The sequence below is a fragment of the Athene noctua genome, chromosome 4 (genome assembly GCF_965140245.1).
Source record: "Athene noctua chromosome 4, bAthNoc1.hap1.1, whole genome shotgun sequence".
Lineage (NCBI taxonomy): Eukaryota > Metazoa > Chordata > Aves > Strigiformes > Strigidae > Athene > Athene noctua.
The window spans coordinates 230,137-251,490 of NC_134040.1; the positions used below are offsets into that span (position 1 = coordinate 230,137).

Genomic DNA, 21,354 nt, shown 5'->3' on the forward strand with positions numbered 1-21,354 from the left:
ATGGGGCCCACTGTCCCACCGAGGCTGAGAGGGACGGCAGAAGGTGACAGGACTCAAGTGCTCAATGGCTTCTGCCCCTCAGCCTGCACTGACGGCTGGATGGCACGGCTAACGCCCCCAGGATCAGAAAGGTGTGTGCTGATGCTGGGTAAGGGGGAACAACACATCGGCTGGGCTGCAGGTCAGTGAAGAACTGGCAGAGGATGGATGGTGCTTCAGAGAACAGGGAAAAGGGGTGGCACAGTGCCTGACCTTGATAGGGGAAAAACAGGGAAGTGAAGAGTTACAGGCCACTTGGCTCAACTTCGAAGTCCAAGAAAACCATGGGACGAATAGCCAGAGACAACAGGGAAGGGGAAGAATCACAGCAAACACACCTGCGTACACACAGCCCTGCTCGGCCTCCTCCTCTGACAGTCCTCACAGCCAGGGGGGTGTCACCCGCATGGCGAACCCTGCCGTGTGCCTCACCCGCATGGCAAACCCTGCTGTGTGCCGGGGCACTGCGGCCACTCCGGGGGCCCTGGGCTGCTCCAGGCTGCCCCAAGAGCCTTTGAACTCCAGTGTTCCCCAGCAAGACCCAGCAGGTGCTGGTGCAGGCTGTGAGGCACAGAGCGAGCACAAGCCTCTTCCCAGCAAGCCCCAGTAGTTGCTCCCTGCACATGAATAACCCATCCTGGTGGCACTGAGCTGCCTTTCCTGCAGCGTCACTCTCTGTCCTGCACCCAGCATGCAGTTTTTATTGCTGTGTGTGAGTCTGGGTATGAGATTCCTGTTCAGGGGCTGAGGCTCTAAGTGCTCTGGGCTCTCCTTGCTTTGCACAGCCTCCTCTGTGTCCCACTGCCGACCTTCAGGCAGACTTCACTCACCCACAGTGCGCTCTGATGGCCTGATGACCCTGCCAGGCCGCTGCTGGCCAGTTCCTCTTGGGGTCCCTGCAGCTTTGATGGCCTGGACACCGTGACTTGGCTTCCTAGCACTATACTGACCTGCCCAGGGGAGAGGGAGATGCCACAGATCCTGATTTTCTAAGCCTCTGATGCCCACTTCTGCTGTGGAAGCCTGTGCCTGCGGGTTAGATGAAATGGCTGCAGGGGGTGAGAGCTGCTGGGGGGGCACTTGGCAGCGCCTCTGCAGGAGGAGTGCATCCCTGTTCTCGCCTGGCTCCATCCTTCACACCTGCACGGTAACAAAGTTGTGGGCTTGTTCTCTGGGTTATGATGCCATTTGGCTGGGGATGCTGGAGGACCCAGGTCTACCTTGCAATGAGCCTGGCAAACAGGAAAAGTGGTGAGAAAAAGAGCAGAGCAGTTCAGTGACATCAAACATGGGGTCCTGGGTGTAGGCAGGTACCAGGGACTGTGCAGCTGCAGGAGAGGGAACTAATGACGTGGCAGCAGTTCCACAAAGCAGAACCTGTGGGACGGAGCGGATCACGAGCCAAACATGTGTCAACAGCTCAGAGCAGTGTGACAAAAAGGAAATAGCAGCCTGGTGTATGCGAGCAGGTGAGTCACGTGCAAGGCACAGAAGCGGGCCTGCTCTAACGGCACCGCCGAGCTGGGGAGCATCGCGCCCCACGCGAGGGGCTGGTGGGACGGTGCCAGCTCAGGCACGAATACAGGGGGACAGTGACACCGGACCACCGGGAGCAGCTCTGGGGCCTGGGCCGCTGGGTCCCGGGAAGCTGCAAAGGGGGCAGAAATAACGGCCCTCGGACCCCACCCCGAGAACATCCGCCAGGGGGGAGCCAGGGACACGGTGCTGGCGGCGGGCGCGGCACCAGCCTGGGCCCCGGTGCCAGCGAGCACCCGGGGTGCCGGGAGCGCCGGGCTGCGGCTAGGGCCCCGGCGCTGCACCGGGCCGGCCCCACCCGGAGGCCCGGGCGCTGGGGGGGCTCCGGGCGCTGGGGGGACTCCGGCCCGGGGGGCTGCTCAGAGCCCGCCCGCGGTCTCGGCCCCGCTGCAGCAGCGTGGCTCGGGCTGCGCCCGCCGGGAAGGGCTGAAGCGCCGGTCCCACGGCGGGGCGGCCTTGCCTGGGGACTACGCGGGGGCTCCCCCGCCCCGCCCCGCGCCGGCCCCGCCACGGCCCCACCCGCCGGGGCCGCCCCCTGCGCTGCGGCGGCCGCGTCTCCGCGGGGCGGGGGGGGGGAGGCGGTGGAGCCGTCCCTCCGCGAGTCTCTCCGCGCACCCCTCCATCCCTCCGCCCATCCCTCCGTCCCTCCTTTTATCCCCCCATCTCTCCCTGCATCCCTCCGTCCATCCCTCTGTCCCTGCGCGCATCCCTCTGCGCATCCCTCTGTCCCTGCGCGCATCCGTCTGTCCCTCTTACAACGCTCCATCTCTCCGCGCATCCCTCCGCGCACACCCCCATCTCCCGGCGCATCCCCCATCCCACCCCCCGTCCCCCCGCACACCCCTCCGTCCCTTCGCCATCCCTCTGTCTTTCCGTCTGTCCATCCCTCCGTCCATCCCTCCCCCCGCGCACCCCCCCAGCACCGGCAGGGCCGCTCCTGCGCGGCCATGGCGGGGCGGCCGCGCTTCCTCTGCGGCGTGGTGGAAGGTAGGTTCCCCCGGGGCCCCGTCCGGGGGTTGCAGGGGCCGGCCCGGTCCACCCGGAGCGAACAGGGCCCGGGAGGGGCCGCCAGGATCCGCCGGGAGCCGGGCGCTGCACAGCACCCGGTCTCTGCCCAGGGGTCCGGGACCGGCACCCCCAGAGCCCCCCTGCACCCCGCAGCCATCCCAGCGCAGCCGGACCCCCCCGCAGCGGGGCGCGGGGACCCGCGGCTCAGCCCCCAGCGCCCTGCAGCGGGTTTCTCTCTGCCCTGGGCGCGGGGGCAGCATCCCCGGGGTGTGCGGGGCGGTGCCGGGGTCTGGCCAGGGCGAGCCTGGGCTCTCCCGGCAGCTCCTATGGCTCGGCCCCGTCCTTCTGCTCCCCCCCACCCCCCCGTTCCTGCAGCGTGGCACCCCTGGAGCTGGGCCAGGCCCGGCACCACCAGGCAAGAGCATCTCTGCTGTTCCTGGCAGCGCAGCACGGCGCTGGAGCCCGCTGTCTTGCCTGGGAGGAAGCAGAAGCACCATGCAAATAATCACACAATAAATAGAAAGTGCAGGGATGGGGAAGCTGGTAGTAAAAAGAAGTGAGTCAGACGAGAATCACTGCTATAGGAAAGCTGACCCGGGAAAGAGAAGGACGCTGGTGCTGCCAGCAGAGCCACGCCGGGAGGAGCCCGTCCCTGGAGAGGGAGGAGGGAAAGTCTCCCTCACCCTGGCGCCGCAGGCCCGGCAGGAACAGGGTGCTGCGGAGCAGGGCCAGGGCAGGCTAGGGGTGGTGTGTCCTACTCAGAGCCCCCTGCTCCCCCCTGGCACCTGGGACGTTGCTAGCAGCAGCCCGAGAGCACGGACAGACTGAGGCCTCTGGGTGGCCTGCACCCAGGACGGGAGAGGGAACAGATGGGGCCTGGTGACTTTGATCCCAGTATATTCATCAAGACTTTGCTAACGGCTGTGAAGAAATTGCTGGGGGACATCCCAGATGGCCCGGAGTTTGGCCAGTAATGGTGCTGAGAGGTTACTGGTGTGATCTGAGCCATGGGAGAGCCGAGTACAAACACAGAGCATCACTCGTCAATGCTCATCTGTCTTCTGAAAAGCAGAGCACCAACATCACTCCTTTGGAGAAGCAGCCACTGGTACAAACGGATTTTGCTGGTTTAATTTAAGCCACTTTACTGGACAGAATACACTGGGATGGCATTTTCAACAGAGCTGCTGCTGTCAGGGCATGTGTAGGGGGTGAGTGTCATGCTTGCAAGGCAGTGTCAGTCCACAGCAAAGCGTGAGGCGTTTGTAGGCAGGTGCTGTGCAGGGACTCCTGGGACCTTGCTGTCAGCTGAGCAGGAGTTCCTAGGGGTTGGGAAATGGAAAATACATTTATCATGAAAATACCTTCTTTGGCTGGAATGTTTGCTGGGATCCTTGAGTGGCCACAAATTTGGCCCCATGCATGGTGGGGATGTCTTGTAAGGTGAATATATACTATTTCAGAATAGATGGAGTAACTGCAGATGTTCAAGCAGGTGGAAGGAAGATCTGTCTGCAAAGAAGAGAACGTTTGGTGTGTGCTGTGGCACAGCCATTGCCCAGGGTTGTGTGAGGGCTGCAGGGTGGGCCTCTGCCAAAGGGAGCAGGCACCGACCCCCCCGCAGGCAGCTCCAGTGCTCTCAGGTGCTTTTCAGGGCGGTGCTGGTCTCGGGCCAGACACTGTGAGCTGGTTCTTTCTCCCAGACTATCGGAGTCCTTGTGCGCTGCCCAGTTCCATGGATGCAGTCACCTCCCTGAGTGTCTGCTCCTGTTGGCCTTGTCTGCTGCAAAGTGCATGGACTGGTTCAAAAGTTGCCCATCTGAAATCAGGAAGCTGCCTCAAAGGCCAATTGCCATCACTGATCAAGACGTGATGTATTTTCTGTGAGACTTCATTCTGCAGCTGCTGGATCTTGCAGAGACTTGAAGTGACTGAAAAATTCTTCTCTCGCTACATTTCAGCCTGTGCTGGAACACTCACAGGTTCTCATTAACCTCCTCTTTAAGAAGCTCTGAAGTCTGCGTCTCTCCAGCCTGCCTCTTCTCCCATTGTCCCCAACTGAACTGGCTTCCTTTCCACTGGGTATTCTTTCTTGCTGGCTTTGCAGGCAACTCTGCACCTCCCAGGTCTTCCTACACGCAGGAATAGGAAGGGCCCTTCTGTGAAAGGTGCCGCATGTCTGGCAGAGCCCCGCTCCCTGCATCCGGTCAGGCTGTTCCCTGCGTGCAGAGCACGGGGCAGAGTCTGCTGCTGTGGTGCTGCAGCCTCCAGCTCATCTCAGACACCGGTGCCCAACAACCCCCTAACGCCTGCAAGCAGCAGAAGTGGAAATGTTAAGAAACACTTGGGAATCTGCTGACTCCAGCTCCGTATTTCCTGCATTCGGTTTTGTTGGTGTGAACCTTCTGGAAAGGCAATGTCCTTGCGGCCAGCCTTGGTGCTCACTGATGAGCGTCTTTGTTAGCAGACAGCGGGTAAGGTTGCTCCCTGCTGCGCTTTCCCTCTGGATTTTCCCTTTGCAAACTTATGGTGATGGTGTTTTCCAGTGGGGGACAGACAAGGTGTCTGTGACATGTCTGTGGAGTCACAGTCCCAGCACTTGTGGGCAGCCCTGCGGGCTGTTGGCACGTTCCTGGCTGGCACAGCTTGCCATGGGACAGGGATGCCGCCTCCAAGGCCTGCCCTGCTGCAGTCAGGCATGTGTCTGCAGGGCGTAGGGGAGAGCTGGCTCGGTGCAGTTTTGGTGCAGTTTGGGTTGTGCAGTGACTAAAGATGGAGAGGGCAGGTTTTATAGCTCATACAGGAGTGATGATGCTCTGCTTGACACAGCTCGACACTACACAGACACGGAGAGCTGCAGAGAGACACAGAGCTCATCTCTCTCAAGAAGAAAATCTGCAGTTGGAAAACTCTAGGATGGATGTACAATAGCTCTGTATTTCGGTGCACCCCGAAATCATGCCTGAGTGCCTTATAACCTCAGCCGTTTCCTCCAGGCTTAGTTTTCACTGTGCAAATTCCCCAAGTTAAGTGCTGCCTTGTGCAGTTCTTCCCAGCTGCCTCTTCCTGGGAAGGACGGAAGCACAGACATCATCCCCACTTGCTTGAATACCAATGCCAGCAGGAGCACAGATACCTGCGCACCCACAGATGAACAACTGGTGGATCTCTGGGCGTAAGAGCAGCCACTTAGGGGTAGTACAGGGAGAGACTTTCTTGAGGCAGTTACTGACAATGGCATTTTGACTTTTTCCCCCCCTTTTTACAGGTTTCTATGGGAGGCCGTGGTCTATGGAACAGAGGAAACTTCTCTTTCAATGGCAAGTACCTGAATTTTCCTCTCTGAAGGCACTAGCCTGTGGCAGAGTGACAAGGTGGAAGGCAGGGTGCTGTAGAGGCTCCTGGGGCTGCCCTGCCTTCGGGACACCAGGGCGATGGCAGCAAAGGGGCCTCATGCTTCTCCTAGGGCTTGCCCTGCAGAGCCCTCTCTGTCCCAGCACTCTTGCAGCCCCGGATCTCTCCCCCCGGGGGAGGCTCCCCGGCCCTGGGCCCGGGTGCGGCAGCTGTGGGATGGACGGATGGACAGGCAGCCCCAGGACGCCGGGACAGACGCCTGCGGGCTCTGCAGCCCCGTGCCGGCAGATGGTGCTGGGGCTCTGCCCCGGCCCAGCTGCAGCCAGATATGTTTGTCTGGGTGCCCCAGGGGAAGGGCTCCGGAGGGGCTGGTGGGCACTAGCCTCTGCACACTGGCATGGTGCTGCTGGCACAGGCGCTGCAGGAAGGGTACAGACCCTTGGGGAGCTGTCAGCGGGGCAGGGTCAGCCCCTGCTGCTCACGCCATGGGAGCAGTGATGGCAGCCGGGAGGGGAAGGTGCCCCCACGGCAGGGGGGTGCGACTGGAGGATCTTCAAGGTCCCTTCCAACCCAAACCATCCTGTGATGGTGATTCTGTGATTCTCTGATGCTGAGGCTGCCATCCCTGCCCGGTGTGGAGGTGGCCCTTGTGTCCCTGTGACAGAAGGATGCGGGCAGGATCTGTCCCTGTCTGTTAGAATCACCTTGGGATGGGAGTTGATCTGCAGGAGAGGAAAAGCTGTCTCCTCGCAGCTGGCGCCCGTGTGCTGGCCATCAGCAGCCTGAGCTGCGCTGGCAGGACCTGCCACTAATGAACTGGGGCCCTGGGGCTCTCCCATGGAGCATCTGCCACGGGCCAGTGGTCACAGCCTGGGCAGCGCTGGGCCAGCGGGTCCTGCCCTGGGGATGGCGCCTGGGGGGGGTGCGGGGCACAGCAGGGCTATGTGCTGGGACAGCATGGACAGTTCCACAGTTTCAGTGCAAGTAAGGACCAGAGATGCTGATACAGAAAAACGTAGCTTGGAAAATTTCAGGAAAACGCACCAGAAGTAAAACAAGATGTGGTGTTTTAAAGTATATTAGGAATGAGAAGGTCTAACGACGGCCTTGCCTGGTACTGAGCTGAGATGTACGTTCACATGTTCGCACACATGAGCGGTACGTTCATTGGTGTTTTTCTTCTCTGGAAAGAAACACGATGAGGCACTTGTATCATGTGGTACATGAAGTGCTTCCCAGCCTTTTCATCGTGGGAAAGTGTAAAACATCATCTGCTAAGGAGGATAAATAAAAATAAATTAATATATCAGATGGCTCTCACGCAGGAGTGCCAAAAGAGCTGTCTGCTCAGTCCTGATAATTTCCAGTGAGTCTTGGATTGCTGGGGAGATTCTGGAAGGAATTTGTGCTTTTGGAGGCCAGAAAGGGTCTTATGACGGTGCAGTCTGATCTCCCGCAGGCCGGCCCCCATCCCTCTCCTACCTGCTTCCCCTCAGCTCTGGCTGCAGTGGAGCATCTGGAGAGCTGCAGACCTTTCCTCTCCCGTCTCGCCCGAATGCGTGTCCGCGTGAGTCACCCCTGAACCCTGCCATGTCCCTGACTGCCGGGTGTGGCTTTTCTCTCCTCCGGAGCGCTGGTGGGCTGAGGCTTTCTGCTGGGGTGATGGGCAGACTGGGCTCCAAGACTGTTGCTCACAGGCTTTCTGCCTGTGTCTGTGTGTGTGGCTCCAGGACAGACTCACTGATTTATCAGCGTCCTTCCCACACTGTGGCCGCTGATCTGGCAGCACCTGCAGCCAGCACAGAGGCCACCAGATCTCCCTAGCCCTGCCCGACACTCTGCAGAGATTAATCTGGGGCTCTCTCTTTTGCTGGGTTACCAGTGGCATTGCAGAGGGCACTCATGTTCAACTAATGGCTCGTTGTTTTACTTCAGACACCATAGCTTCTGAATTCTTTTACCTAGGTAGGACTTTACTCTTGACTGTCTTAAGATGTGTACTGCTGGCTGAAGCCCAGTTTAACAGCCATTTCAAATCACTTGAGTGCTGCGTTTGCTCCTTTATTCTCCACTTACTTGGTCTTTGCCACCTACAGTCTGCGCAGGCGCAGCGCCCCGCCGCAGGTTCACGCTCGCCCGGCTCTGCCGCCCACCCTGCCAGAGCTCTGCTCCTGCACTTGCTGCTTTTCCGTGTCCTGGGGCTTTCCACGTGCAGGGCTTGGCAAAAATCTTGCAGTCCCAGAGAGTTCCTCTGACAGGCCCCCTGACACCCGTGGATCAGTGTCAATGTGACCCTGTCAGCAGTGCCGAGCCCCATGTTAACTGGGGTGCTCTGGAGCTGCCCTGCCAGTCTCGCCGGCAGGGTGGGCACAGCAGCTGCCAGAGCTGTGTCATGGAACAGAATCACAGAATGGTTTGGCTCCAAGCCCCTGCCATTCTCCGCCCAGCCTGGGTTTGTGCTGGGATTGCCCTGGCCCATGGGCAGGACCTTGCCCTTGGCCCTCGTTGAACTCCCTGAGGTCAGCCCGTCCCCTCTCCCCAGCCTGCCCAGGTCCCTCTGGCTGGATCCTTCCCTCAGTGTGTCCCCACACACAGCTCGGTGTCATCAGCAAACTGCTGAGGGTGCCTCTGTCCCACTGTCCATGTCCCACAAAGATGTTACACAGCGCCGGGCCCAACCCCGACCCTGGGGATGCCACTGGCCACCGCTGTCCCCTTGGACATGGAGCTGCTCTTTGAGTGTGTCTGTCCAGCCAATTCCTGATCCACTGAGGGCTCCATCCATCAATTTTATGTCTCTCCAGTTTAGAGACCAGGATGTCATGTGGGACAGTGTCAGATGCTTTGCACAATTCCACCAAATCTGTCTGGCACGATTTGCCCTCAGTGAAGCTGTGTTGGCTGTCACCAATCACCTTGTTTTCCATGTGCCCCAGCAGAGTTTCCAGGAAGATCCCCTCCGTGATCTTGCCGAGCACAGAGGTGAGACTGACTGGCCTGTATTTCTCTGAGTCCTCTTTATTTCCCTTTTTAAAAATGGGGATTATGTTTCCCCTTTTATAGTCATTGGGGATTCCACTGGACTGCCATGACTTCTCAAATACGATGGACAGTTGCTGGGCCACTTCATCTGCCAGTTCCCTCAGGACCTGCAGATGCATCTCATCAGTCCCGTGGACTTGTGCACCTTCAGGTTCCTGAGCTGGTCCCAGACCTGATCCTCTCCTGCAGTGAGTGGTTCTTCCTTCTCCCAGTCTCCGCCTTTGCCTTCTGTGGTTTGGGTGGTGTGGCTGGAGCACTTGCTGGTGAAGACTGAGGCAAAAAACTCGTCGAGTGCCTCAGCCTTCTCCATGTCCCAGATAACCAAGTCTCCCGTTTCCCTCCAGAGAGGGCCCACATTTTCCCTAGTTTTCCTTTATCACTGATGTACCTATAGAAGTTTTTCTTGTAGCCCTGGACATCCCTGGCCAGATTTAATTCTATCAGGGCTTTGGCCTTCCTAACCTGATCCCTGGCTGCTTGGACAGTTTCTCTGTGTTCTCTCCAGGCTTTCTGTCCTTGCTTCCACCCTCTGGAGGCTTCCTCCTTGTGTTTGAGCTTGTCCAGGAGCTCCTTGTTCATCCATGCAGGCCTGCTGGCGTTTTTGCCTGACTCTCTTTAGTCGGACCACAGTGACATGTGGCTCACACACATCCCAGCAGTAAACCCACAGCCTGCTCTGGGCCCCCTCCACTGAAACACCCTTTAAGGCAGCCAAAAAGAAGGTGTTTGTGCAGCAGCTGGGCAGGTGGTGTGGAGCGTGTCTGGCCACAACATGAGGAAAGGGAGACCGGGGCGGGCAAGGGACAGTCCAGTGGCTGTGAGGAGGCTGCAGCCTCTGTATCCAGAGCGGGGCTGGGGCTGCAGTGCCGTGTCCTGTGCTGGTGCCTCACAGGAGAGGAGATGAGAAGTGCAAGACAGTGAAAGAGCCCAGTGAGACCCAGCAGGTGCAAAAACCGTTGCAGAGTGAGAGTTTTGAAGGTCTTGAGCTGTTCAAGTGATCAAGGCATGGTCTGGGAATGGTGCAGCAGGCATACAGGGACTGTTGGGGAGCCAGGCCAGCCTGCAGACAGGCTACGGGCTTTTCAAGGGGATGATGTGGGGGGGTCTGCAGAGGTGAGGGCTCCCCGGGTGTGTGTGGTACCCCGGGCTGTCCCCAAGGCCAGCCTGTGCCTGCAGCGACACCCCAGTCCTGGACGCTGAGCCTGGGGGAGCAGTGAGGTGGCAGCTCTCTGAGGTGTCTCCATTGCTTCTGCTCCACAGAGACCCCTCACATCCAGAGGGGCAACTACCTCGTACATACCTGCTTCATCTGAACTCACTTGTCACAACAGAAAACCTTGGAGCCTGCGTGTTTGGGCTGCAAACAACTTTGGTTCTTGATTGTAAGTTAGAGCTGACGAGAAAGGGAAAAGAAGTCGCCCCCCAGCCCCGACATGCTTAGACAAGATGACACGTGCTTCCCCAGGTCTCACCACAAGCCCTGGAAGAGCTGCTGCAAAGCTGCAGGGGTGGTTTGTCCTGACAGAGCCCCACAGCTGGGCTCCAGGGCTGGGGCCGCTGCACCCCGTCCTCTGTCTCCTTGGTCATTTTGTTCTCAGTCTCCCCCAGGGATCCCTCTTCCTCCCGTGGAGGTTGCTCTGGCCACTCGTCCCTCTTCCATTCCTTGCTCAGGACATCGAGCTTTTCCTCATCACGGGACTTTGACAAGGGGTTATAAGGGGCTGTTTAGACTAAGCTGGTCCCTCCCACCCGCTTTTTCCACAGCAAGGGTGTTAACCCATCTCCCGGGAGGCAGCGTCCTACTGGTCTCTGAGGCTTTCTCATCCAGATGCACTCTCTTTCTGGAGGTCCCTGAACAGCACAAATCGCTGGTCTCAGCACTGGGAGCACAGGGTGAGGCTGATGTCTCCGTGCAGCTGTCAGCACGCAGGGCAGAGCCGCGGCTCCGCACCCGGGGGCTCTGTGAGAGCAGGGCTGGCAGCCTGGGACACGGAGCAGCCTGGGACACAGAGCAGTGCCGTGAGCCGAGGAGCTCTTGGAGGTGCGGGCTGGCCCCTGCCCAGATACCTCTTTGCAAAGAGCTGGTCTGGAACCTCGGGTGACCCCTTGTCCTTGCTGCACAGGCTGAAGCACCGGGGGCTGAACTGCTACATGTACGCGCCCAAGGATGAGCTGAAGCACCGGCTGCTCTGGCGAGAGCCCTACACAGAGCATGAGGCAGGTAGCGGCTCTCTGGGCCCCAGCGCGGGGGGGCTGCGGGCGCCCCAGGTCTGCAGGGGTGGAGCGTGGTCTGCATCTCAGGGGGTCAGGCCGGCTGTTACCGCTCCTTCTGCCAGGAGCCGGCCCATTGCAGGGAGCCCCGCAGGCCCTGCCTGCTGCAGGGAGACCCCCAGAGCCTGCCCATCGCATGGGCCTAGGAGGCCGCCCAGAATGGGGAGCTCCCCACATGGGTCTCTGGCTGTATGCTCGAATGTCAGCACCCACAGAGCCTGCGGGGAGTCCTCTGTGTCCCAAGAGACTGGAAACTCTCTCCCCCAGGCCTCTCCCCTCCAGATGCTCTCTCAGGGCTCCCGATGCCCTCAGCTCCTTCCTTTGGGGCTGCTGCGGTTCCCTCTCCCTCCACCCCTTGTCTCCCCCCACCCCTTGTCTCCCAGCGCTCACAGCTCCGCCCCTGCTTCGTCCCCAGCCCGCATGCGGTCTCTCATCGAAGCTGCCCAAGAGCAGGGTGTGGAGTTTGTTTTCGCCATTTCTGCTGGCCAGGACATGGTGTTCTCAAGTGCTGGGGATCGGCTCTTGCTGCAGCAAAAACTCAGGCAGGTACCGTGGGCCATTCCTTCCTCCCGCTGCTCCCAGGCGAGGCTCACCCTCCTGCCCACCCCGCAGGCTGCTGTGGTGCTCTAAACCCCTCCTGCTGCTGCGCATCGGGGGTGCCCGGTGTCAGAGATGCTGTCCCTGTCACAGGGACAGGGAGCCGAGGGCTCCGCGGATGCCTGGCTGCCAGCAGGCAGCACTGGGGCAGGAGAGGGACCAGTCAAGCCCCAGCGCTTGCTGGGCAGCACTGGGGGCTGGTGCAGGCGGGTGCTGAGCCCCTGGTCCCCAGGAGGATCGGGAACACTGAGCCGTGCCCGCCCGCCTCTCCAGAAACCCACAGCCAGCCCTGGCACAGGGATCACCTCCCCGGGCAGCTCCCGAGCCTCCGCTCCTGGGGGTCCCAGTGCTGCCGGGTGATGTGGGGGTGTGGCGTGGGGCGACGGGACGTGGTGGGCACAGAGTGGGGCTGCTCAGCAGCCGCACAGTGGGAGCGGGCTCCAGGCCACTGCAGCACCAACTGGTTTGAAAGGGCTCTTGGCCCATGGCAAACACGGCTGTGCCCAGGGCTTCGAGTGAGGTGTGCTGTGGCCATGGCATCTGCTGGGCAGGTGTGGGGGATGTGGCAAGGGGGACACAACGAGGGGGACGTGGCGACAGGGACATGGTGAGGGGGACACGAGGGGGATGTGGTGAGAGGGACATGGCAAGGGGGACGCAGTGAGGGCTGCCCTGCCCGCCCCGTCTGTCTGGGTGCCCCAGAGCTCTGCTGTCGCCCCAGGCATCAGAGGCTCGTCCAGGGCTCGCTGCCTCCTTTCTCTCTGCTGCCCAGGGGTGCTAGCAGCCTGTGCCCATGCCTGCAGGTGGCTGCCATGGGGTGCCACTCCTTCGCACTGCTCTTTGATGACATCGACCCCTGCATGTGCCAAGCGGACAGAGACGTCTTTCCCTCCCTGGCACAGGCTCAGGCCTCTGTGGCCAACGAGGTGTACCAGGAGCTGGGCCAACCATCCGTCTTCCTCTTCTGCCCTACAGGTACCACCTGCAGCCGTGTGGCCCCAGCCACCCCTCCCCGGGAGCCCAGTGCTTGCCCAGCCATGGCTCTCCAGAGCAGGCCAGGGTGCCCTCTGCACCCAGCACGTGTCTGCTGGGAGCTGCCTGCCCTGACGGCCTTCACGGCTCTCCCCAGCCCCATCGTGCTCCTGCAGGACCCCTGGAGAGCTCAGGGCTGGGACAGGATCAGGCTGCAGTTGGGCCGGCACTCCAGCAGCTGTGTGTGCTGTATACCCTGCACTGCGCATGGCCCCAGGCCCCATCCCTCCATCCCGGGCAGCCCCTCATTTCCTGGTCCCTCTGCCCCTCAAGGGATGCTCTGTGCTCTCTCCCCAGAGTACTGCAGCTCGCTCTGCTCTCCCAGCCCCAGACAGTCCTGCTACCTGCTGACCATCGGCCAGGAGCTGCTCCCAGGGATCGGCATCATCTGGACAGGTGAGCGCCTGGCCTGGCTGGGGCTTGCGGCCCCTCGGTGAGAGCCACCACCTGCAGACACCGCAGCCCGTCCCTGTCCCAGGGGAGGTGCCAGCGCGTGGCCCCGCTGAGGTGCCCTTCGGCACCGTGGGGTGCAGCCCCGGCCAGCCTGGCGCATGGGTCTGGGTGCGCTCCTTGTCCGGGGTGGGGTGGCTTGTCCCCCACGTCTGCACAGCACCTGGAGGTGGGCACGTCCCTGCTGTGAGTGTGCACGAGGGGCTGCGCCACCCACGTGCTCCACACGTGTCTGTGCCATGACGCCCCAGGCCCGAAGGTCGTGTCGCAGGAGCTCTCGGCCGCGCTGCTGGAGGAGGTGGAGGGTGTCTTGCGACGCCCGCCTGTCATCTGGGACAACCTGTATGCCAACGACTACGATTGCAGACGTGTCTTCCTGGGCCCCTACACGGGACGTGCCCCCGGGCTCGTGCCTAGGCTCTGTGGGCTGCTCCTCAACCCCAACTGCGAGCTCCAGGCCAACTTCATCCCCATACACACACTGGGCAGCTGGTTCCGGAGCGAGCTGGGGAGTGGTGCCCACCCTGATCTCACAGGTACCTGGCCCCCACGCCCCAGGCAGCTCTGTGCTCGGGGCTCCAGTGCCGGCAGTGAGCTTGTGCGCCCAGGGCAAGGCCTGCCCATCGCTGCCCGTCTTTGCAGCTGTATGGCAGCCTGGGCGAGGTGTCCCACCTGGCTGGGCACTCCCCGGCATCCCAGGGCATGGGATCTGTGCTGGGGGCATCTCCCTGTGGGGGGGCTGCCTGCCCTCAGCATGGCATGGGGTAGTTCCATCAAGCAGAACGGGGCTGCCTGGGCTGATGAGCTCCAGTTCCTCAGGGACAGAGACCACGGCAGCCCTGGGGGACAGCCAAGGCCCGCAGGAGGGGAGCTACAGCCCCCAGGAGGCCTTGGAGCTGGCGCTGCGTGACTGGGTGGCCGAGATAAACCGACAGGCCTTGGAGCAAGGTAGGTGATGAGCTCACACCATGCAGCATCCCTCGGCCATCCGCAACGCTGGACCAGCTCTGTGGGGTGGGTGGGGTGGGGGAGCCCCATGCCCTGCCCATCTGCTTCTGCGGGGTCAGTGTGTCGTGGTGGGCAGGGGTGGGTGTCTGTCATGCCATGCTGCTGTGGGTGCTTCTGCCCCGGCTGTATCCCAGAGGGGGTCTCCTCAGCTGGCAGCGTGGGTGCCTGGGCTGTGTTACGGCTCTGGAAAAGGGATTCAGCCAGGTGCAAGCTCGGTGTTTCACAGTGTTTGCCTCCGCAAAGCCTGTGGCCTCACCAGCCACAGAGGACCGAATTCCAGAGCACAGAGCGATGCAAAGCTCATGGTCCTGGTCCCTGTCACCTCGGGAGATGGAGCTTCCAGCATGGCTGCTCCCAGGGCTGTCCTGCCCCCCCCAGGCTGTCCTGCCCCGCCAGCAGCAGTGTCCGTGTGGGTGCTGGACTGGCTGCCCCCTTGCTCCTTTCTGCCAGGAGGAAGGACCCCGGGACACCCCAGTGCCAGCCTCAAGGGAGGAACGAGGCTGCAGCCTGGCACAGCAGGAGGACAGGGGGTAATGCCCGACCCCCAGCCCCACGACTCTGTTCCCGGTGGGGCAGAGCAGCATGGCCCTGAGCCCTGCAGCATGGCAGCAGGCGAGGGAAGGAGGAAGGCAACCTCGGAGCCTGAGAAGGGCAGTGGGAGCGGGTCCCCTGCTGACGGGCAGCAAATCCCCGTGGGGGATGGGAACCAGCTCACCCCGGGGAGCAGAGAGAGCTGTGAGCCCTCCTCTGCTCTGCCCGGCGCAGCTGGGAGTGTTCAGTCCACAGGAACACCAGGGGCTACCGAGACCCTCCACAGCCCAGGTCCCACCATGTGCTGCAGCAATGGGACCACCAGCCAGGACCTCCCCCTACCCACTGGTGGTGCCAGGATGGGGGGTGGCAGCCCCTGCCAGCCCCCCAGCGGTACCCAGCCTGAGGCCAGCAGAGCTGAAATGCCCCAGACACCCCCAGGGCTGGGGGCTGGTGCCAGCCCTGGCCCCACGGCACCGTTTACCGATGGGGCTGGCACCAACCCAGGCCCCACAGCACCACTCACCGATGGGGCTGGCGCCAGCCCTGGCCCCACAGCACCACTCACCGATGGGGCTGGTGCCAGCCCTGGCCCCATGGCCCCAGTGATCCTAGAGGAGGCTGGGTCCAGCCCCGTGGCCCTGCTGACCCTGGAGGAGGCTGTGTCTGGCCCCACGGTACCACTGACCCCCAAGGAGGGCAGGACCAGCTCCACAGCACCGCTGACCCTGGAGGAGGCGGGGTCTGTCCCTGTGGCACTGCTGACGCTTGAGGAGGCCACGTCCAGCTCCACAGCACCCGTGTCTCCAGAGGAGGACACATCCAGCCCCATGGCACTGTTGACTCTGGCGGAGGTGCAGATGCTGGTGGAGCTCTTCTACCTGCCCTACCATCATGGGCCACTGGCGCAGCATCTCCTGGAGCACTTTCGGTGGCTCTGGGCAAACAGCCTCAGCGTGGGGGTCCCAGCCCCAGCAGCGGATGCCTGCGAGGTAAGGCTGGTCCGGGCGCTGCGCAGGACAGCGGCTGTCACAGCTGCACTGACGCTGGGTCCAATTGCAGGGCACACAGTGGCGCGGCCGAGCCCAGTCCTTCCAGCTGCTCTGCGCTCAGACATGCCGCCTGCACAGCCGCTTTGTCAGCAGCGCCGGGCGGGCGTTGCTCTACGACCTCCACCCGTACCTCTGGGACATCCGCAACATGCTGCTGGCCGCCAGCGCCCTTGTCCTCTGGCTGGGTACGTGGCTGATGCCAGCCCCGAGCCAGCCCCTGTGGCCCCGTAGCGTGTACTCACACCCTGGCCAGATCCAACCGTGTTAAAGTGCAGGGTCCCCGGGCAGTGCAGCACACCCAGGGCATCTGAAGTTTGTTCTGTGGTGACCCACTGTGTCCCCCACTTAAGAGGTGAAGGTGTCAGGGACCCCAGACCTCTGGCAGGGGGTCCCAGGGTCAAGTGCACCTCCCCTTGACACCTTCCCTGCCACTAGCCCATGTCCTGTGCTCACCACCTCGCCTCCTCTGCAGACGGCCATCTGCTCTGCGACCCTGACCCCAAGGGCACCTGGGGAAGCTGCTTTGGCTGTAAGTACTGGTGCTGCCCCGCCTGGGCAGTGGGGCCCTGGCTGCTGCCCTCCCTCACCTCCAGCCCCGCAGCCAGCACTCACCATCAGGCTGCCCTTCCCCGCACACGGCCGGCCGAGCGGAGCCAGAAGGGTCACGGGAAGGTCGGCACCCCCCTGTGCCCTGACACGCCGAGGCAGGATGGGGCACTGCTGCTGGGGACAGGGCAGTCACTGCAGCAGCTCTTCCTCATCTCTCAGTCCGAAGGAATGCCCATTTCTAGGACATGGTTCCTCAGCCCTTTTAGTCTAAGGACCCCTTAGCCTTTCTGGTAAAAGGGATCCACGGGCCTTTTGGAGCCGTAACGCCCCGGGTTACAGAGGTGAGGTTGGATTTTGAATGCCTGTGCATCACTTTGGAAGACCCTGTTTCTCTGGTTCAGGGTTCCCGGTTGCTCTGTGACCCTTGTGACCTCTTACAAACCAAGAGCTGTCACCGATGGCAGCCTGGGAGGGTCTCTAAGCTCAGTGTGAGACGGGGCATGTGCCTTGAACCACTTCCATGGGAGAGCAGCTGCAGGGTCCCGTGCCTGGGCTGCACAGCTGCGGGAGCAGATCCTTGGGGCTGTCTGTGACTAGCATGGATTGCGATGTCACTGTGTGATGTTGCTGATGTCCCCCTGCCCCACCAGGTTTTTGTTCACCTTGCTTGTGTCTGTCTCCTGATGCCTCCAGGGTGCCAGAGCATCACTGCCCCGATCCCGCTGCGGGGGGATGCTGAGCCCTGGGCACGTCGTGGGGGCCTCTTTGGAGAGCTGCAGGTGAGAGCTTGCCTGTGCCCGCAGAGGCGAAGGAGCATCAGGAAGCTGGGATCCCAGCAGCAGCTCCTGGCCCTGCCACTGGGTTTCTTTAGGCTTGGGAAGGCTGAGCTGCCCCAGGCTTCTGCGCCTGGGCCGTGGCTCCTGGGGTTTCGGATGCCTCAGAGGGACCCTCCTCCCGCTGCCTCCAGGACAAGGTTTGGAGCTGGGACAGTCTCCCTGATGGACTGTGTCTGTTCCAGGCGCTGCTGCCCGTGGGGAACAGCTGTGACCTCTTCTACCATCCGCCTCCACTCTTCCCATCCAGCCAGCTGTACGTCCTGCGCCCGCTGCTGCCCCTGGACAAGGTGGGAGGCCCAGCCCCAAGGGTGGCCTGCACGGCTCAGGCCAGAGCTCACCCTTGCACAGCCTGTGCTGTACGTGTGCTGGCGCCATACACGCTCGCCCGCTGCTGACCCCAGACTGAGCTGGCAGCGCAGGGTGATGCAGGTGGGAGGGGGCTACTGCGGTCTGGCCCCCACTCAGAGGGAGCCGGGTCAGGTCACTGGGGCTGCGTGTCAGCCCCCTGGGCTGGAGAGCAGGCACGGTGGCCAGCGGCCTTAGCAGGGACCATCACTTGCCTCCCAGTGGGGAGTGCCCAGGCAGAGCCGCTCCTGGCAGCCAGCAACAGGAGGCCTGGCCCAGAAGTGAGCAGCGGGCATAGCCACAGATAAACTGGCACGGGCTCAGGGTGGCCAGGTCACCAGGGCGTTCTCCAAAGCACCCTCAGTGCTGATTTCCAGCAGTGGCCATAAGCAGATGCTGGGAAAGATCCAGACAGGACAAGTCTGGATGGCGACCTGCAGCTCTGGGCACTGCTCAGCTCCCAGTCAGTCCCTTCTTCAAACACTCACCCAGTTTGCAGGGTGATGCCCTGCTGGAGAGGAAACAGCCTGCCAGCCATGAGCTGCTTGCTGTCAGCCCCTGCTCTGGCATCCAGTGGCTCAATGGGATGGGAGGAAAAGGAAAATTGGGAGGTGGATGGACACAAGTTAAACTGCTGCCAAATCCAACAGAGCTCTGGGTTCCCACATACCAGACGGTGCAGCAAGCACCTGACAGATGTGCTAACACTGCAGATCCACCCATCATGGGCACAGCTGCACATACAATCCCTGCTAAATACAGCCCAGGTGATGCGCAGCTGCAGCGCCTGCAACAATCAGAGGAGGAGTTGAAGCACAAGAGCAGATTATAATAGACTGCAGCTGCCAGCAATTCCCATTGCAAGAGCTTGTTTTCAACTACCTGTTGTCAGATTTCATCTGATCAGGCCAAACTTTAACAAGCTGAATGTCTGTGTCCTCTGAAACTTGGAGAGAAAATTCCCGCCGAGTGCTCCGGCCCATTCTGGGAACGACGCTCCCAGGCACTGTCGCCCTCGTCGTTCAGCTGTCAGGGCAGCCTCTCCTCTGGGCAGCAACGTGTTGTTTGGGATGTTTGTTGTGCTGGTCCTGGGAGCGGCAGCAAAATCCAATCTGGCCAAGATTTTGAGATGTCCCACTTTGCACATGCTCTGTGGAGACTTGAGTTTTGGTATTGGTCTCGCGGCTGCTCGGAGCATGCTCCCTCCTGGGGCGAGCCGCGTCTTTTCAGCAGCGGTGGCTCTGGGATGCCCGACTGGAGTGGCGGTTTCTCATGTTGAAGTGTTGAGCCTCAGAGGCCAGCAGAAGGTGGTGCACGGTTGCACGGTGCATCACTTGGGGCAGACGCCAGCATCCTTGGACGGCCAAAGCGCTTCATCCCTTCGCCCCCGCCCCTGGCCAGGACGCACTGGGGGCTGCAGCCCCGCTCATGGTCACTGGGGCAGCTGCTGGTGCTCTGGCTGGGGCCGTGGCGGGAGCGGCAGGCAGCCGAGGGGCAGCAGTGGGGCAGGGATGGGGCAGGGCAGGCAGAGCCCGGGCTGAGGTAGATCTGGGTCTTCCAGGGAGAGCTTTACCGAATGTGCCAGGAGAGTTTGGACTGTGACCCTGAAGTCGCAGAGATCCTCGCGGCCCACCCTGATCTCCTCGGGGACAGGTGAGTCGTGGTCCCTCTGGGCTCCCTCTTGCCAGGCTGTGCCAAGCCTGGCCATGTGCTGAGTGGTGCCGGGCCGTGGCGTGAGGCTGTGGCCTTGCCTCTCACCCCTGCGGGGACCAGCTCTGCCTGCACCCCGACAGGTCCCTGTGCTCATGTCCAGCTGGGTCATGGCAGCCGCCGTGGGGATGGACCCACTGTCCAGCCCAGCTGCAGGGGGGCTGCGGTGGCTCCCCTTGGCTGAGTGCTTCTGCTGGGGGGGGTCTCCAAGGGATGGTCCAGTGGGCGCTGGGGTGCCGTCCTGTCAGCAGGGCGGAGGAGGCTGGCTGGTCTCTGCTTTCCTGGGGGCAGGCTGGGCTCAGCGGCTCTCCTGCTCTGGCTGGCAGGCTGCTGGGCAGCTTCCTGAGCCTGAGCCCCGAGTATACGTTTGTGCTGGAGGATGAGGAGGGTCCATGCGGCTACGCGGCTGGAGCACTCTGCGCTGAAGGCTTCCTGCAGCAGCGAGACAGTAGCTGGCTGCCGGCTGTACGGCACAAGTACCCCCGAGACCTGGGCGCGGGTGCTCCAGCTCTGGGACAGGTGAGGGGCACCCGGAGCAGAGGGGAGCCGCTATGGGGGGGCTGGAGGGGGTTCCCTCACTTGTGTTTGTCTCCTGCAGGATGCCCTGGAGGAAGCTCTGCTCTTCTTCCACGCAGAGCCGCCGGCAGTGCCGCTGCCTGTGCTGCGGCGCTTCCCCTCCCTGGTGCAGCTGGGCACGGCCCCTCGCGTGTTGGACGTGGGGGCCAGCCGCAGCCTGGCCATCTGCCTGCTGAGCGCGCTCAGGGCCAACGGTGAGCACGGCCTCCCCACGCTGGGAGGGCCTGAGGGCCCCGCCATCCCGCACAGCCCCTGTCCCAGTGGCTCCCCTGCCCGCCCCAGAGCTGGGAGCGGCCTCACCCCTCGTGGGGCTCCCGTCCCCTCTGGGACAGTCTGGTCCCAGCTCCCAGGCACCCACCGTGCCCCCCCTGCCCCTGGGGACACGTGGACCTGGTGCCAGCGGGCAGAGGGAGGTTGCGGCCCTCGTGGAGGGGACCCCAGTCACTGGCCCCCAGCCCCAGCGCTGGGTTCCCGATGCTGGGGGCCTGACCCCTCGCATCCCTTCCAGGGTCACGGGGAGTGTTCTGCCAGGTCAGTGCTGCTGACCGGCAGCAACTGAGCTTCTACGGCAAGCTGGGCTTCGTCGCCCTGCCAGTGGCCTGGAGCAGCTCTCCCGGCGCTCAGCTCCTGGGACGTCTCCTCTGAACAGGCTGCGGTGGGTGCAGGGACGGGGGGCAGTGCCACGGGGCAGGTTGAGCCCCCATCCCAGCAGCACCGGCCTGAGGGAGCTGCAGTAGCATGGCGCCGCGAGCAGGGTGGTACCTGCCGGGGGATGAGCAGGGTGTCACCGGGCTGCACGCAGGGCGACAGAGAGGTGTCTCTGCCATCTCAGGAGATGTGGGCATCAGGGCCCCTCTGCTCCTCCCTTGCCTGTTCCTGCTTGCTGAGCACCCTCCCCCTTTGCTGGGGAGCCAGCAATGCCCCCGGCCGTTTGCAGAGCTGCAGCTGGGTGGTATCTGGGGTGGGGGTCTCGGAGCAGGCTGGGCTGTCCAGCTCTCTCCACACCACACACTGGTGCCGGGGCTGGCTCCCAGCACCAAGAACCTTGTCTGGATGGACCCATCTGGTGCGGGACACGGGGAGGCAGCCTCCCCTGCTGCTGCCAGGGGCTGAGGGAAGTGCTGTCCGTAGCAATAAAGCATTTGCTGGGCTCTCACCATAGTTTGTGTCTTGGGGAGGGTGTTGGGGTGCCAGGGTGTCCCTCTCACGCTCTCACGCCCACCCTCCAGCCAGCCCTGTCTGCCCCTCACACCGGCCATTCTCGCAGCGGGTCCAGTGTCACCTCACACAGAGCAGCCCCCACTGCATCTGCCCCCCCAGCCCTCGGCCCCTCCCGCAGACCCCAGCCCTGTGGGATGGGACCCCGCGGGCCCGGGCCTCCCCTGTGGCTGCCTTGTGGGTCTGGAGGCCGTTGCATG

General features: G+C 62.3%; 1 protein-coding gene across 7 annotated transcripts; it reads left to right on the plus strand.

Annotated features, from left to right (window-relative positions):
• Positions 1–2,152: 2,152 nt before the first annotated feature.
• Positions 2,153–21,077, plus strand: LOC141959848 (protein O-GlcNAcase-like). Of its 7 annotated transcripts, none has more exons than XM_074904138.1 (17): positions 2,153–2,562; positions 5,852–5,903; positions 11,103–11,200; positions 11,666–11,796; positions 12,651–12,822; positions 13,177–13,275; positions 13,581–13,865; positions 14,149–14,277; positions 14,788–15,860; positions 15,931–16,105; positions 16,393–16,449; positions 17,163–17,248; positions 17,488–17,592; positions 19,212–19,303; positions 19,687–19,879; positions 19,959–20,130; positions 20,445–21,077. In XM_074904138.1, exons 1-17 carry the CDS (start codon positions 2,523–2,525, stop codon positions 20,579–20,581), a joined length of 3,096 nt encoding a protein of 1,031 aa, XP_074760239.1. In that variant the 5' UTR covers positions 2,153–2,522; the 3' UTR covers positions 20,582–21,077. The 7 variants fall into 7 exon arrangements, with proteins under 7 accessions (XP_074760239.1, XP_074760238.1, XP_074760245.1 ...); XM_074904137.1 differs by having other exon boundaries at positions 11,103–11,196; positions 12,620–12,822; XM_074904144.1 differs by having other exon boundaries at positions 11,103–11,196; positions 12,620–12,822; positions 15,103–15,860.
• Positions 21,078–21,354: the final 277 nt, after the last annotated feature.